The sequence below is a fragment of the Channa argus genome, chromosome 1 (assembly GCF_033026475.1).
Source record: "Channa argus isolate prfri chromosome 1, Channa argus male v1.0, whole genome shotgun sequence".
Lineage (NCBI taxonomy): Eukaryota > Metazoa > Chordata > Actinopteri > Anabantiformes > Channidae > Channa > Channa argus.
In genome coordinates this window covers 32,262,120-32,280,319 of record NC_090197.1, presented here as the reverse complement: position 1 = coordinate 32,280,319, position 18,200 = coordinate 32,262,120, and the positions used below count along the sequence as shown (strand labels likewise).

Sequence of the window (18,200 nt, the reverse complement as noted above, 5' to 3'; positions counted from 1 at the left end):
TGTACTGTATATTTGCTCTATAAGACAGACAAAGAAGGATTCAAGTAGTACTTATTGATCTGAGAGAAACGGCAGCATTTTCTTTGGGTTATAGTTTCTGACGGGCACTCCGCCAAGTTCAATTCATTTCCTTTGGGGTATCTTTATCTGCTATATTTTCTTCTTTCACAGCCCATAATGTCAGTGCATCTCTCTCTCAAGCAGCTGTTGTCTGTCAGGAGGAATATAAACCCAACATAGTAATATTTATCATTTAACCGTGGTCCACACTCTGCCTATGCTGAATTCCTAGAAGCATTTTATTTTCTCAAATGTTTATTAAATCTTATTTTCCCAGATGTGTGGACTCAGAATATCATTTAATGTAACATCAGCCTCGTTCTAGACAAACATTTATCCTCGTGATATGCTGTGTTAGGAGTACCTTCTCTGGTGTGCCAGTGTTTGGCAATTACAACAGATCATTGAGTTGAATGATCTGTCCACCACTGATCTTTTAGAATGTGTAACATGCAGATAAATTTGACAAAATCTCAACTGATTTAAAGCTGAAAGGGAGAGAAAGATAACTGAATAAAAAACAAATGACGACATCTTCAAATGCTGGTGAAACATCACACCAAAAAAAAATAATTTTGAAGAAAAATAAGGTTGAGTGAAAAAAACAGGAAGTTAGCATTTAATAATGAATATCTTTTTATCAGAGCTGCTTTTAAATACAGCTACCTCTAACTTCCTATTAGTTCTCTAAGAAAAAAATCTGTGCACGCGTGTGGCACTAACATGATCAAAACCTCTAGAAAGAAATAAAGCATCACTGACTAAATTAGCTTCTAATAATGTTCATGTGCTTTTTATTCATGCCCCTTAGTCAAGTCTCACTTCAAACTGCACCCACAGATGGCAGCAGCCTGTGCTGCTACACTGGAGTGGGTGGGGTAATACTGCCTTGCTCAAAGGCAACATTTCAATTAGCTGAAACAGGAAATAAAGTGTTTCTTTCCCCACACTAGCGGTGCACAGGAATTTGTGTGTGAAATGAAAATGTTTGACTGTGCATGAGAAATCTAATTCAGATTCCAGAAGGTACATTGGAATTTGATCATTCACATTATGATAAATAAAATATTACTTTAATAAAATAAAAAGTGATAATTATTCTAATATGAAATTAATGTGAATTGAGCAGCAGCAGCTTTACATCAGATTTTCTATCAACCACATTGTAAATGGGAAAGTTCTCACCTCCTCTTGTTACCCCGTACGAGGTGAAGAGCATCAGGAAGACCTGTGTAATAATTCCCTCGACTTTTTTACTCCAGAGATCCATGATGAAGTGGAAGGATGTTGCAGAAAAGCCCACTGGGTGAAGGAAGGAGACAGTCCTCCGCTCCACCTCCTCCTCCACACTCTCACACTTTCCAGATCCCTGATGAATTTTGCACTTGTGGGTCCGTAGCGCTCAGCAACATCCGCCTGGCACCACGGCGCTGACAGCAGAGGCAAGAGGCTGCTTTCTGTTGGGCTGCGCTCTGCAGAGTGAGGGGCTAAGAAGAGTGAGAGGGAGAGAGACAAAGACAGAAAGAGAGGGAGAGAGTGAGCTGCCATTTCTCCAGTGAAAGGCTCTGCTCTGCTAAAACTCTCTAAACAGAACACCTACTGCAGGCGTTACTATTCTGCTGTCATCTCAGGTCCCATTAGGCTCCAGGCTGCTGCTCACAGTTTGTTTGTGGTCATGTAATGCAGCAGTTCAGGTCCAGTGGTCATGGAAGGGATCCCCAGCACACTGCCTCAGCTGCTGCTAATCAGCTGAAAGTAGCCCACAGAGATACAGGAATTAAAGTGACTACTCAAGACTTAATTACTGTGTACTGTAGGTTCCATTCGAAAACATTCAGCAGCAGAGATATTTTTAAGAACAATTACAACTGATTCGATTATCCCCATGACTAAAAATTTCTTAACCTTATTCTAAGTGGAAACTATACATCAAGAGTTTTTACTCAAATTCATCTTAATTTCTTGGAATGGACTCATCTGGTTTTTGAGAAAGTTCGATTTTCACTTTCTTTTAGGAACTAGTTTGAACCAAAAGGGGCCCTGGTGGCTCAATGGGTAGAGCATCAGTTTGGGCTGCAGAAGGCCACGGGATCAAACCCCACCCTACAAGGCATGTCCCCACCCATCAAGGGCAACCCAGCAGGAAGTGCATCCGGCATAAAAACTCATGCCAAATCAACGTGCAGAACACATTCTGCTGTGGCGACCCCTGAACAGACGAGACAAAAGCAAATGGTCTTTTGAGTTTGAACCCTAAATGTAACATAGTCATATTTAAAAATTTGTTATTGTAATTGAGTTTGGAGGTGCACATGCAATCGTGGGGAAGACCATGAACATTTCAATGTGTGAAAAAAAGTTCTGATGTTTAGTGAGAATCATCCTCCATCCACTGGAGGTTACAAATCAAAATTCAGGGGCGAAATCTTCTTCTTGGCAGTGTGAGAGAACTCAAAGAAAGCTGAATCTTTGTCTGTCCCACTACCTTTTGTATCAATTTTGATTTAGAGGGCTTTGTTGAGCGAATAGGATTTTTAAAAGCCTTTATTATTGCAAAGTAACACATTTCTGCTTAAAGTCTTTTATCAACTTTTCATTTTCTTTCACCACAAGACTGGTGTCTATATTATAGGGTTTACAATGTCATTTTATTAATCAAGACATTTGTCTTGACATTTTGTCAAATTACATTTGGGCAACACCTAACAGGTTTATTGAACACAACACGTTGCTTGCAGACTCTCATAGAGGAGAGCAATCTTGGTGGTTGATTATACAAACACAAAGCTTAGGACATTTCTACAGGATGCTGTATATCCGTATAAAATCCGACCATTCTGATGCACTTTTAACAGACAGCAGGTGCCATTTTGGTGCTTGGCATGGAAGGGGCACTATTTCAACGGAGACCTGCAGGCATAAATGTGTGTGACGGTAGGGACAAATCATGCGCATGGTCAGTAAGTTTGACTTGTTGATATATGACATATGCTTTGGCATATGTATCAAACTATACACAAGATTCAATATGATTTAGAACATTTATGCACAAAAAGTATAGTTGCATAGCAGCACTTTTTAGAGAAAGAAACTTTCAGAAAAATCCTTTTTTATCACCACATCCTGCTTTTGTGATTATAAAAAAAGATGGTGAGAGAAACTGGGTTTTCACACCCTTGTGTGGATGCTGTGTAAATATTTGTTGAGTAAAGGAAGAGGGATTTTTTTATTAGTATTATCACAGCTAATATCTCTACTCCTGGATCATGTCACTGCTTGTTTTATCGACTGACACAGAGATGTTAGAAAGGCTTTACATGAGCAGAGAGACAGGCGACATATGAGTGATGCAGATGTGTGTGTGCAGTAGGATAAATGCAGATGAATGCTGCCTGTTTTGTACCAGAACCGGAGGTTTTGTTTCAATCACTCGAGAGTACAAGAAAAGCAGAGAGGAAAATTGTATTTCTGTGTGTGTGTGTGCGTGCGTGTGTGTGTGTGTGTGTGTGTGTGTGTCGGTGAGTGTGTCTGGACGTGAGGACAAACCAGACAAAATGAATAAAATTAGATTTTATACATACAGTACACTAATTGTGTCTCTATTTTCAGATTTTGTGCCTGCAGCTGGATGGTTTATTAACATCTGCAAAAAAAAAAAAAAAAAAAAGTTTTACTCAGTAAACTCAGGAGGACTGTTACTGTAGATCAAACCCAAAGCTGACTGGAAATATTTGCATGGGCAACATTTATTCAGCATTTGTAAACACTTCAGTGTGTCATCCGCCAAGTAACTGTCTAAATACTGATGTGGGACCGAAAGTAGAGCCAGTTCAAAATCATGTCTAATATCATATATAGTAACCCCTTGCTCAACCCTGACTCATAAAAGTCAACTTCTCATGCACCTAAACTGCAAATGCAATAATGTTTCTTTTCATGTTTGTGGTGACACGTTTAGACAATTATTGAATTATGTAGCAGAATCATAGACCAATTTCAATAATTTGTTCTATTGTTAAAGTATTTTTAAAAAGTATTTATAACCAATTATCAAAATATCTTAAGAATAGGGGCAATGGGGCAGCACGGTGGTGGAGTGGTTAGAGCTGCTGCCTTCCATCCCTAGCTGTAGACTTTCTCTGTGGAATTTGTATGGTCTTCTCTTGCTTGCGTGGGTTTCCTCAAAATTAGTAACAAAAACTACAACATTAATTTAGAATAAAAGTAAAAATAAAAGCAGACCAAAATGGAGACACTCCAGTAAAGTACAAGAACCTCAAAACTGTACTTAATTAAAATAATTTCAGTGTTTCTAGTTGTAATTTTGGCATATTTGTGGCTTTAATTTCCTTTCCTCACAAGAACGTTTGCAGTTTCATTGTATAGAAATGTAATTTTTAGTGGACAATTGCCATCCTGCTACACCAAGAATGGGCTTTTTTTGCTGTACTATTGCTTTAACGTGCTAGTGTTCGTATCACTTGGAAATATTTTCAATCCACCATTTTATTCAGGATTACAAATGAGTTCAATATTTGTAAAAGTCAGTGCATATTGATTATGGGCTGCAATTGCAAAAAAGTAATAATAATAAAGGTTACTGCAATATCCTGGAGGGACTGGTATAAAAGTCATTTTTGTCAGACGTGAGAGTCAGAATCTGTTACACACTGCTTTGGTTTCACTTTGTACAAATTGCTCACAGAAAATGAAAGAATTTGTCTTATTTGTAAGGCTGTTTTTTTGGTAACTGTAACTGTTTTGCTTTGTTTAGGCTTTGTCACTTTGCTCTGCAGCTGTATTTAAGCCCCTCTGCAGCCTTCTACTCCTCATTTTGTGTAACTCATTTTTATTTTGCATACCAAATGGAGGCGGCCAATGACTGATGCCCTCCCCCTCTACTTTATATTCACAAACCTCCTGCAGGCTGCGTAGGGTTTTTGGCCGGCAGAAACATAACAGAAACAACTCATAGAGATGAGTTTGGGTGCTTTACACTAAATACATATGGACAACTTATTTGGCATAAATGTACATGTATTTGGAGAAGCAATTTCAGTTTTTTAGCTGTGGTCAGTGTGAAAGGGTCAGCATGCTCCAGAACCCTCATCCATCAGGGCTGAATGTGGGCAGGACTTTAAGGTGTATAGCAATGAAGATTAGCGTAATAGTCAGTGAGAGAGGGTGAGAAAACTGCATGATGAGGTTTTATCATTCATATCATGTAGTGTATGGAACTGTGAGCAGTGACAACCAATGCAGCAGTGGACTATTTAACGGGTCAAACACCACGTGAAGAGCTCACAAAGCACAGGTCACCACTGAGTGAGAAACTGTGGTTGTGATTATGTTATGTCTTTGACAATTTTAAGTAAGAGGTAATAAACATAAAGTCTCTTAGCTGAGTCCAAAATTGGAGCTATTGTTTTAGAAGATGTTTGATAACCAGTGTGGTGCAGGATTGTGTACTTATAAACAGTAAGGAAAAGAATAAACTACAATCTCCAAGGAGCATTAAAAAGAAAATGTCCTGAGTTTAAATATGCTGCATGTTGAGCTGAGCTGCAGCAAAGGTCACAGTAAAGCTAATATAATATTAAAAGGTTTCAATTAGTGCAGATTCTATGCTAATTTTGGAACAATCCATCAATAATAAATTTTTTCTTAATCCTAAGTACAACAAAAAAACTGCACTTTCTGAATTCATGACAACCCCGAGTCACTCCTTGCGTCTCGACAATAAACTGTATAAAAGAACCTAAAATAATGAAAACCGGTGACCAAAACACACACCTGCATCTCTGGGTTATGCAAAGGACACTTTGTGTGTTTATGCTGAGAATGGAGCAAATATCATTACAAGAAAACAAAATGGATATTTAGAAAAATAATTTATCTGGAAGGGCTAAGCTTCTGGGCATTTTAAAGAGGAAAAGAAATGTGTCACGCATTTTTTTAAATAATAGCAGGCGGGAAGACACAAGTCCCCAATACAGGGCACAAAGATAAGCAGGCTGAAAGGGGGAGAACAAAAACAGAAAAGTGATCCGGGTAAGATGGGAGTCTGTACTGAGGTCAGCAAGTCCAGTAACCAAAAGGGTAAACAGATAAGAGCAGAATCCAAGGAGGACCAGGTAGACAAGTTACCAAAAGGGAACAAGTAATCAGCAAATTTGGAAACACAAAATTAGATTGGCAGGAAGAATGTGAGGAAATCGGCAGGTATGAATGCTGTGAACACTAATTGGACTAATTTGTGCTCAATAATCACATTAACAATAACAAGGCGAGAGAGCTGTCTGAGGCAGAGCAGGTGATTGGCTGAACTGGCAGTTAAGCACTTCCTCAATCTTCATTCACTGCTCACTACTATTTTTCACCCATGGCCAAAAGTAATACCACGTGCTCCGTCTACAATAAACTGTTGCCAGATACCAGCAATCTGTCCCAATTCTCTTTTTATTCAATAAAAATGAAATAATTTATCATTCTCCATCTTGTTAGTGATGATGATGTTGTGTTATGGTGTGCCATTGGTTTAATGCAGGTTCTTGAGCACTATGTTGTTCTTTCCATTTGATAAATGTAATTAATTTTGTAGTAATTTGAAGTCTAATTATCTATTCATCTATTTTTATTTAATTTAATTACTGATCTATTTCAATATCAATTTACCATTTCTTTCAAGTATTTTTCAAGTATTTAGGTTCACAAGTTTTATTCATATCTCATATTGCCCTTGTGCCCTTGTAGTACAAAAAATATCATCATTGTATTGGTATTGGTGAAAAAGTACGGTGAGCTAAAGGTTTTCGGTCCCTTGTGCTCCACTCTTATAACGACCCAACTTAGCAGACTGAACTAAACCGAAGTCCAAAATACGAGAACCAGTACAGGAGAAAGAGAAAGCAGCATTCATTAAAAGCAAAACTAGCCCATTTACACTGACTGTTCAAGATGTCTTTGTCGACCTCATAAAATGCTAAAAAGACTAAACAAGATGCTAATGCCCTGTCCCCTGTCACCTTTAATATGACTGAAGGATTACCCTATCACATTCAGACTGACTTGTTTACAAGGGTCTCTGCAGGCATGCCTTATTGAGCTGCCTAAAGTATTCCCCCTCCTACAAAAGTATATCCTCCTGCATTTTAGAAGCAAGACATTTTTCCAATCAATCGCACAGCTTTCACTCTAAACAGTGTGACAAACAACTGAGGTCTTGCACACAGGCATCAAATTTAAGTGCAGGTTTCACAGAAGTGGCCGTGTTTTCATTATTGACTCATTTTTGTCACTTTTATTGACCTGAAGAAATGAAAAAAAAACAAACAAGAAATGGTATTTTTTGTGCCCTCAAACAACTACTTTGGATCTCACATTAATGAAAGCCAGAGGTAAAGTGTAGTATAAGTACAGAAGTAAAGTATATGACGAGGTATTACAGTTTAGTTTCCTCTGGGGAATGACTGGGGTGAAGAGCAGTAGCATGACAGCATTTACGGGTTTACAGGTTACAGAAACAGACAGCAGCGCTGTTGTGGTTCGATCAAGACACAATTGAAACCGTAGTAGCAGAAGATGAATTTCATGCCAACAAAAAGTTCCCTGGAGATGGAAGCGGCTTCTGCTGCAGCTGCACTCAGGTCTTTTTCAGCTGCTGCCAGTGGAGAAGCTGCTCTCACTGTATCTCTGTGACTCTCAAGCGGTAAATAGCCTGGCTGTAAAAATATCACAGATTTATTGATTTCTCATGTGGCTTGAGTTTTTCGTCCTTTCTTTTTTCTTTTCTTGGTTACAGTTGGTGACCAGGCTTTCGCGTATAAAGCGCAACTCCACTAATTGTTAATTGCTTTCTATTGCTTAACTTTAGGGTGCAAATGTAAATAAATGCATCATAAAACGATATGCCTAAGATATGGCAAATACAATTAAATACATAACACACCAAACTGCACAATACAAACACTTAGGGTAATACACCGTAGTGATTAATAGTACACTTGTATTATCTGGCTTGTGTACAATTTGCCGGTGTCCCGACTCCAACTCCAGAAAAGCTGGAAACATTAGGCTGCTGTGGCAACTGAGTTAAGATGGTTAAATGTCAAAGTAAATAAAAGAAGCAATGTGATACCAGTGGAAGTTCCATTCAACTTTCTCTTGATCGCAATTACAGCTAAATTAGCAGCAATTAGTTAATACTATCTAGTTTATTATCTTTAATCGTTATTATCTCCACCGCTCCACTTACCACTATGTTGCTTTCTCTCTTTTTCTCTTTCTCATTTTTTGCTCCCAGAAGGTTCCAGTAACTCCTCTGTATTTTCAGCAGCTGGTTTTCGTTGTTTCATTGGACCTTTTTGTTTACACTGAATCACGCATAAGGTACAACGGAGTGAGAGTCGGGGCCCTCTTAAGGAGGTCTGCAACCGCTAGTGTCATTGCAAACCAAACATAGTTTACGATAAACGCGAGGGAATAAAAAAGGCTTTTAAGAGAAGGACGTGGACAAAAGTCAGCAAATGAGCAGCTTGAAATTCTTACCATGCTGACCCGTCCACCACAACATTGATATTTTAATGTTGATGCTGATCAGAACAGGGAGGACATTTCCAAGAGATGCCAAACCAGGTGTATATTTGATTATATTATTATGTTATTATTTTTTTTCTTATGACTTTCTGTTCTCTTTACATCCCTAGTCCTACTATTTGCTGCATTACATTGGGACTGAGCACTTTAAAGTTGGTCCATGCACCATCCAATGTAAATGTCAGTAAAACCAGAACCACAACCAGCTCATTAACATTGATTAAGTGTGTAAACAAGAGCTGGATCGTGACAGCTTGTGACATTGAACTAACCGAGGTGTGCATTCTAAAAGCTTTTACCCTGAGACAAACTGATGCACACTCTTCTTTAGTGACTAAATGGCTCTCACACTGACTGGATGTCTGACTGACTGCTCTTACGTTTCCCAGATGCACAAAAGCTGATTTCTTCCCAGTGGCTTTGACCTCGGTGAGCAGCCAGGTGAATGAATGTGTGTCCTATGGTGTTCTGGGAGTGTTTAGTCTGAGCTGTTTTTTTTTTCCTTTGCTGTGCTGTGGGGTATTGATGGGGTTGTGAAGCGTGATATTAGGTGCAGGTCTTTGCCCTGGGATGCCTCAGAGCCTTAACGATCTCAGAGCATCGCTGACCCTTCGGCAGTGACTGACAAGAGCAGCTCAGCTGGAAGAAATTGATTTTGATTCATCTTGATTTACTTTTGATTTAACCCGTCTGTCTGCATTGAGATGATGGTCTGAAAGTCAGACATGCCGCTGAGATAATGGTGACGAGGTTCAGAGGATTTTGCTTTGCTAAACATGTAAGACTTTTGCTTTTTGTATTTTTTTCTGATGTTTTTTGCACAAATTGAAATCTAGAGAAGCAAAATGTAATCAAAGTGTTTCTGATGTGATTAGGCTTATTGCACAGTGACAGATTTATTTTGTATCCTAAAGGATTTTTAAATTATGCTATCCAGTGAAACTATGTACAAATTATGAGACACAGGACACTTAAGACAGCTTCTATATAGGACAGCCAGACTAAAAAAGACACAGAGTTATCAGAAATGAGGCCGTCATGTCATTTCTAGGAACTTTGTGTTCACGTTTTTCATCCTTTTTGTGGTTGTTTTTGTTTCTTTGTGATATTTTTGACTGTGTTGCAAATTCTATGTCAATTTCCTCAATTTCCTCAACATGACACATACGTCATGTATATGTGTTGTACAACTATTTGTGGTCATTTTGTTTCTTTTTGGTGATTTATTTTTAACCGTTTCTGATCTTTTTTTGTTTGTGGCTTTCACATGTTTTATTGGTAATCTTTGTCGGTTCATGGTCATCTTGTTTGTCTTAACTTTAAAACAAGAAACCTGAATCGGAGGATACCTGAATTGCCTGTGCCCAGCAAGTCTGTTCAGTAATCCATGGATGATTTAAACCCAGAATGGCTTCAGGTGCTCATTGGTTTAAAGCTTGCACATCATTTCTTGCACAGCAGTATTTACATCCTAAGCAGCTGCAGTGGGTTAACATATATTTTCAAACCAATTTCCTCACCTTTACGTTCAGTCAGTAAATCAGTTTGTTTCAGAACTATGCTGAGGCTTTCTTCTGTGTCTAATCATTCTCATCAGTATATGCCAGTTCATTTCATTCTGTTGTGCTGGACTACCTTCATAATGGCGATAAACATCCCTTTGCAGTTGCTGTTCAAATTTCTTCCTGCAGCACATATGTCTGCTGCCCGAGTTGAGGACACTGTGATCAGGAACATGGGAATTTATAACAGAGACAGAGATAACCTCTGCTCTCCAGCCTTCTCATCATCTGTATCCAGACTAATGTTTCTCTCTCTGTCTGCCCTTTGTTGTTGATGATGACTTCCAACACACACGCACGCACACACACACACACACACACACAAACACACACACACACACATCCTTCTTGTCCATCACACCTTATTCCTTTCAAGAAACTAGAAAAGCCAGGGAAAGCATCAACCCGAGAAAACCGATGTTGTTCTATCATGGAGTTAAAACACAACAGAGCTTCCTTTTTGCAATTTATCTTTTCAGCTTCTGAGGTTTTGCTGTAATTTCCTGATACATTAGGGTATTTTACAGTATTTTTATAAATATTCACTTTATTGACACATTTTTGACTAGTCACTGTGTGCTGTGGAGCTCAGTAAATATGGGATTTAATATAGTGAACTCATCATACATATGGATATAAACATTAACATTTCCATGTTTTCTTTTTCTAATTTTCATTCTTCCTTATTGAGAGAGTTAACAGTTAAAACATTTCGTACAATAATAAAAAACCTGTTAATTATTCTCTTTCTTATTTCCCGTTAACTGCTAAACTGCTAAAATAAAAGCCATCTCAACTTCTCAAATTCCAAGGGGGTGTGCTTGTTTTGTACAACACGTCAACCCTAAGATATTCAATTTACACATCCTCACTTTTAAGAAGCTGGATTCAAATGATATGTTTAATTTTTGCTGATAGAACTGATTAACTAAACACCTCATTGTTCCAGCTCTAACAACTGTGACAAGCCAACAATGAGTCATCGGTGAGCAGTGAGAGCGGGTTTCAAACATCTTGGTGAGAGAGACCACTCTGACTGGGTGTTCAGCTCAGCCAATCAATATATGAGAAGACAAACAGAAATAATGTAATTCATGTGCCTGAGTTTTTATGATCAAACCCAGGTGTGTCAGCAGAAAAACAAATGATATTTGCTTCTAATAGTTTTTGATTCTCTAAAGGATTCACAGATTCTTGAAGCATGGCTTCCAAACCCATCATTCTCTAAATCAGTCTTTTCCAACAGATCCATCTCTATAACAGAAGATCGAATCACAGGGCTGTTTGATAAGCCCACTGTTGGCAGTTTTGAGTCTAGAGGTGAGGAATAAATGCAAAGATTAGAGCTGTACAGGATGGTAATGGAGCTCTTTGTGCATCGGGCTGCCGGTTCACGGGGTTAATGGGGTATTACTTGCCCAGGACCATGTAGCCAAGTGATGTGCTATTGAAGGCTGACATGACACACTTGTTGTGGAAGACAAGATGAAAACAAGGGAAGAGGAGAGAAGAATCATCTTTCTTTGTGATGGTAAATTAAAAGTTGTTGCACGTCTGTGATTGAAACCACATGAGACAAGAACAGGATAGCTATATCAGCACTTCTCATTTGAATCCCTTTCTTTCCCTTCTTTCCAAATTCAGGAGGATCACATAATGCAGTGGGCCATTTGAAACACTGTCAGCAAAGTGAAGTATTTCACTAACAAGTTAATTATTGTTAGAAGATGTAAAGAAGAAAAGACCTTCTTTTTTTCAAACTGTGAACAAACTTTTAGACAGTCTCAGGCTGCACACACGATTCATCACGACACAAGTGGAGCCACTCCAGTGACGTGCAGTATACAAGCTAGACAATACAACCTAAGAGAGAGATAGGTCGGATAAAAATGTACAGCTGAGATTCAAATGTCTGAAACTTAGAAACACATCAATTCACCGACTGGCTACACATTTTATTTCACACATATGGTTTGTTTCCTTGTAATCCAGGCAAAGCTTTTTCCCACAAATCATTCATTTTCAAACTTGAATGAATCGAAACCTTCACCTTCTTTTACACATCAATTATACAATAGTGTGTCTCTCAGTATTTTTGTTCTGTGGCTTAAATACATTCACACATGGCAGTGTTGTCACGCATTGTCTTTCTTTGTGTTGCTGCTCTCTCCCGCACTGAAGGACATCATATGTGCAATTTTTCATTTCTGCTGAAATTAATTTTTGCTGCCTGCCTCTATCTCTGTCTCTCTCTCTCTGTTTCGAGAAAGAAGACAATAAATCAGATAACTTTTCCTTTTGTGTGTGGAGGGGAGGGGGCAAAGAGGTTTGGAGAAAAGAAGTGAGTATCCAAACTTTATTTTGGTTGAAGTGAGGCAATGACACATTTTATTGCAGTGCTGTTGTGTGCAACCTCTACGATAAAGTGTTGGACAGATTGAGTTGCTGGATTGCTTAGTGCGGAGGTTGTGATCTCCTTGACGGTGTCAAATAGCAAAATCTGTTTTCAGTCCTGGATTTGCCAAAGGAAGCTCTGAAATTGTGTAATACTTAACCTGTTACTTTGATATTTATCTTAACTCTGATGTTCAAAATGTTACGTTATAAAATAGTATCAACACTGCCAGTTTGATGTATTACTTATGCACCCAGAGGAATTTAATGACTGGTATTCAGCTGGTGTGTTATGTGATGGCATGTACTTAAATTTCTTTCCTACTCTAATTCCCTCTCCCAGTTTTTCTACCAAAAACCAAAGGTACTTAACACATTTAGGGCAAACAAAAACACAAATGACTGAAAATTGGTTCCAAACAGTGTCGGCATTTAAGTATTAAATCATCAGCAAACAGCTGAAATTGGGTCCTTCATGTCCATTTAATGATAATCAGGGACTGGTGACAAAGCCCCAGCAAATGAAAGGACTGCATTCAGTCTGGGCCTCACAGCGAGCTGCCTGTCTAATGTATTCCTGTCCCTTTGTGAATTTGTCATTTGTTGAGTTTCAGTTTGTTGCTTTCAAGCACTGATAAGGGGAAATGGGAAAAGGGAGGCTTGGATCTCATCCAAGTCTTTCAAAATGATTTTTCCCGCTTGTTGTCCTTCATTTTGGAAGGTTTCATACACTCTAAAAATGCAGAGCTTTAAGGGGCCGTACTGATGTTTAGGTTGTTTCATCTCATGAATTACTAATCAAGGGCTGTTTTCACTCCTGCTTAGTATTTTCTGTAACATAACGAAGGTTTCACATATTTTCACAGTTCCCTGTAAAATGTATTTAACTGAAACTTTATGGTTGTTTTTATCCCTCTGCACTGATGACAGCCATGGCTGGAGGCGTTTAGTTTGTTTTGTTTTTTGTTTTTTTGTGAATGTGGCATCTCAGGAAAGCTTCGCAAATTTGGCACAAACTTACACTTGGAGTCAAGGATGAATTAATTATTTTTCTTTAGTCAGAGGTCACAGGTAATTGTAGTTTCTGGCCAAATTATTTATTATTATGAAGTCAGTTTTCATTATTGCGCAGATGATACTGTTCTATATGTTCCAATAAAGGTTACCGACCTATCCAATAGAACTAGACCATGGATGCTTAGCTGACTTAAAAAACTTGATGTCACACAATGCTCTGCTTTTAAATAAAAAAAAAAATGAAATGTTAGTCCTACTTATAACTTGACAATTATTTGATCCACCAAAATAACTTTCCCAAGAACCTTGGTGCTACTTTCAGAAGTCAGCTGGTGAAGACAAATAATATACATGTAGAAGCCATGAGAAGAAGAATAAAGGTTTGTGTATGTATATTATAGTTAGATTTTTCCATAAAAGAAGTGAAATAAATGTGTTGGGTTAATCTCTTGATAAGCAAGGTTCAGTGGCAGGTTGAAAATGAACACTAATGTAAAATAACATCTCAACACATGCAAAGGGAGCAACCTAATGCTGTGTGTCAACAACCTCAAAAAATAATTTCCTTTAAGAGTCGTATTATCATCTCATCGAAGAGCAAAGAATCTTAAGGAAGGTTCTGGGATTTCCTCTGATTTACAGTCAGAAAAAAAAAAAAAATTAAATGTTCTTCTGAGCAGCTGCTCTAGTTTGTCATTTGGTATTCTGTTTATGATTTCAAAAACAGAAACTGTGTCCTTTTCACTGCTCTGCACAATCAAAGCCGATCCCAAAGCTTTGATTACATTTTAAAAACAGAAATTACAGTTCTCGGTTCTTGTCAGACAGGCAGAGGAGCTGGCCTGCCTCATTGTGATTTATTTTCTTTTGTTTGCTCAGTGATTGTGAGGTTTGCTCACGCACAAAAATTCTTCTGACATAATTTATTCCGTCGTCCCCACCTTTACCTTAAACACGGCCCTAAAAACCTCATAAACCTCAGTAAGCTCTTTGAAGTTGTGAAGATTGACCACAGTGTCCTCAATGACAATTTTGAACTTGACTAATTTGTCAACCAGCCACACACACACACACACTCCCACGCACAGTTGGGCCAATAAGTATTTAAAGCAGTCTGCACTGCTCTATAATAGTGCAGGTATACATGCTGTCAATTATGCATTTTATGCAAGTTTCCATTAAGATAATAAAAAGTATGGCTTTTGTATAATTGCATGGTCTGTGGTAAATTGGTTATGCATGTAAATCATAATGTACAATCACAAATTCAGGCTGGAGTGTTTAAAAGACTGTTACCATCATGTTCCCTATATTAAATCTGCACTGTCTGTCTTCCCTGTCTGTCTTCTTCAGCTCCTTTGGTGCTTTTACAGATGGTTGTCACCTCAGAGCCAGGCCTGATGCTGTTTCAAGGCAGACGGCTCATCAAAATGAGTGACAGGAGGGATGTGAGCTACAGAGGTGAGGTTTAATAGAAGCCACGCATTCAGTAGTTCAAGGAAAGAAGTTCCTTAAAGTGGCTTTAATCATAATGATGAACTTTATTCTTCCCTGCAGAGAATTTTTTTTTCATTCGTCCTCCTTCAGGGATTTCAAAGTCATGACCAGAAAGGCATCTTTGGAGCAGCAGAAGTTTTAGTATCTTGTTCACAGACACTCCAGCAGCCATGTTGCTCATGTAACTACTGTTCTCAAATCCTCTCACATGCTGTAGGCAACTGTCTAACGAGGCAAAAAGCAACATTTGGGTATTTTTAAAGTTTACAATAAAATCTCAAGAGCAAGATCTCATCAGCAAGACCAGTGCGCAATACTTGTGAGGTATTCAGGGACATTGCACAAATTAGGTCAAATTTGCCATTTTGTCAAATTCCTGGAGAAATTAGCTTGTTACACAAAAATGTATTATTTAGTATTTGTAAAGTTGATAAAATGCAAAACCTTGTAGAGTTGTATAAAAGACAGTGCCACGCATCATAACAAAACAAAAGTACAGTAATGTACAGTAATTGCTTTTTCAGTTTTCAAGACATCTGCCCAACTTTACCAAGCAGTTTCAAAAGTACAAGGCTTATGATTCCTTCCCTCCATCAAACCATTGAATGTCCTCCTCTGCAGCTGAATGTAGTTGACTTCAAGTTTTGATCCCTTGCTGCTGAATAAATAACTGGGTTTCCCCCAGTGAATATTGCAGAACTTTCATCATCCTTCAGATCTATATTCAAAGCACTTGCCTATAGATGTGTGTTGAATAAATATAAAAGGTGACAAAGCATCTTTTTCGAGGGGGGGCTCTTTAACACATCTGCATCCTCTTCAGGGCAGGTTTGAAAATGTTTTAGTTTTGTCTTGTATTTGTTTTGTGTAAGTCAGTTACAGTATAATTATTATAGTGAAAGATTTGTCAAACTGAGCCACAAAAACAAGCTAATATTAAATAGAAACACGCTTTCTGTGATTCATCTCAGCTCTGATTCAGGTTTGCACTGGTGTGATAGTTTAGCATTTGCACATTCCCTGGCCAGAACCTACAAGGGTAAAGATAACAACATTAATTTTAACCAGGACACCTCACTCTTTCTTCTCTAATTAACTGGTGGTTCAGTACGTTTCAACAGCAGTGTGGCAACTATATACGACATGAGACAGAATTAAGCGCACTCATCCTTTAGAAACTGCTTCTGTAGAGATTTAATCGATCACTCCACTTGGTGCAACAGAGCGTCAATAAAGGTTTAGTAAGGATGGTGGTTACTTCATGTTATGCCTTAATTTCTAAATGGCTTTTTTCACCCTGTTCTACAGTTTCTCCTTCAGCAACACTGCCAAACAGTCCATTGATTCTGTTCTTAGAACATGACATCACTTCTGTCATAGAGCAGTTAAGTGTGCAACAAGAGGTTTTATTTTAGGAAAGAATTAGAAAAGTAATATCAAGGTAACTTAAAATGGGCCTAGGCAGGTAAGTTTAGCGGGAGATCAGGTAAAGCACTGCAGGATCAAGATAGTCCAGTAAGTAACAGTTGATTCCTGAGCAACACATCAAACAAAAGGAGCAGAGCAAACATGAGGCGAACAAGAGGAAAACACAGGGTTACCAAGTGAATCAGACGGAGCTGACAAAACATGACATAGCTGACAAGACATCACCGGAAAGAGTGACTGCAAACAAGTAGTAGGGAGGTATTTGGTCAATGTAACAGAGGTGTGCCAGGCTGAGAGGAAATGTGTGTGTGTGTGTGTGTGTGTGTGTGTGTGTGTGTGTGTGTGTGTGTGTGTGTGTGAGTGTGTGTGTGTGTGTGTGTGTGTGTGTGTGTGTGTGTGTGTGTGTGTGTGTGTGTGTGTGTGTGTGTGTGTGTGAGTGAGACAGTGTTTGTGTTAGTTTGGTGAGCAGACTGAAATCTTGTGTATGTGCTTGTAGTCTTGTAAAGTACATTTAAGCCATTTACTTTCAATGTCAACCTGAAGAGCTCTGAGTAATTTTATAGGCAAGAATTTGCATTTTACTTGATCTCTTGAGCCAAGTTGCATTTGTTTGTTTTTACATTTTTTTTCCATCGTTAATAATATGTAATAATGTATTTAATCCCACCTCCAATGATCAGCAGTTTGCTTTGCAAAGTTAAATATAACAACAAAAGCATCAGTAAGTTGGAGAGTATCATAACTTTTAAATGATCCATTTAAAAATTAAAAAATGACTTTTACAATAAAATATTGTTTTGAAGATCAATAAACAAAATAATGTCTTTATTGACAGGAGCTGATTGTGTTGAATGTTGTCTCATCACCGGAGAGCAGATTAATTAATGATTTGTTAACAGTAGAGGTTTTCAGAGGAGCATGGACGTGAAATTTGAGAATCAACTTTTCTTTCCACCATGTTCTCTCTATGCTCCCTCTGTTTTGTTGTCCCTCTCTGTCCCTGTCCTGCTTTCTCTATTTTTCCATCTGTCCCACTGTTACACTCAACATAACCACACACATCAAGCAGCAGGAGTTTTTAAAAAAGCATAAGAAAATGTGTTGAGAGGGTTACTATGTCGTTACGTCCGGTTAGAAAGCAGCAGCTTGTATCAGGACGGTGTCAAGAGAGTGTCAGCGATACTATCTACGAGTTAACACGGTGGAATAAACAGCACTGCACAGTGAGAGTGAGAGATGATGTGGGGCTGAATCTGTTGTATCAGACCTTATCAGTGGGCAGGTGTGGACTATTAAAGAGGAGCAATGTGTGGCTTTCACTGTTGGAGGTGATAACAATGTCTGACACATGCTTGACACATTAAACTATTTTCTCACTGTTAAAATTGTTATAAAAAAAAACTAAGTACAAAACTTTGAAGCCCTGTGAAAGCTGCACTTTAATCTGCATAAAATCCATTAAACACCTGCATAAATTCAGACATATGGGTGCAACTTTAACAGAAAAATGAGGGCCCTTCAGTTAACAAACAGTCCTGTTGGACGGATGGTAAGGGGCGTCTGTGGGCGTAAAGGTTGGCATACTGGTTGAAAGATGGATACACTAGGTTTAGTAAAAAAGTCACAGCTTGCTTTCAAAATCATGCT

At 38.4% G+C, this 18,200-nt stretch overlaps 1 protein-coding gene across 1 annotated transcript in view; it reads right to left on the bottom strand.

Moving 5' to 3' along the window:
* LOC137131543 (contactin-associated protein-like 4) overlaps positions 1 to 1,531 on the bottom strand; it is a 63,914-nt gene extending 62,383 nt beyond the window's left edge. The window contains exon 1 of the mRNA XM_067512961.1: positions 1,246 to 1,531. Within this exon, the coding sequence (XP_067369062.1) occupies positions 1,246 to 1,330 (85 nt within the window). The 5' untranslated portion in view covers positions 1,331 to 1,531. The remainder of the gene's footprint in view (positions 1 to 1,245) is intronic.
* Between the last annotated feature and the right edge of the window lie 16,669 nt (positions 1,532 to 18,200).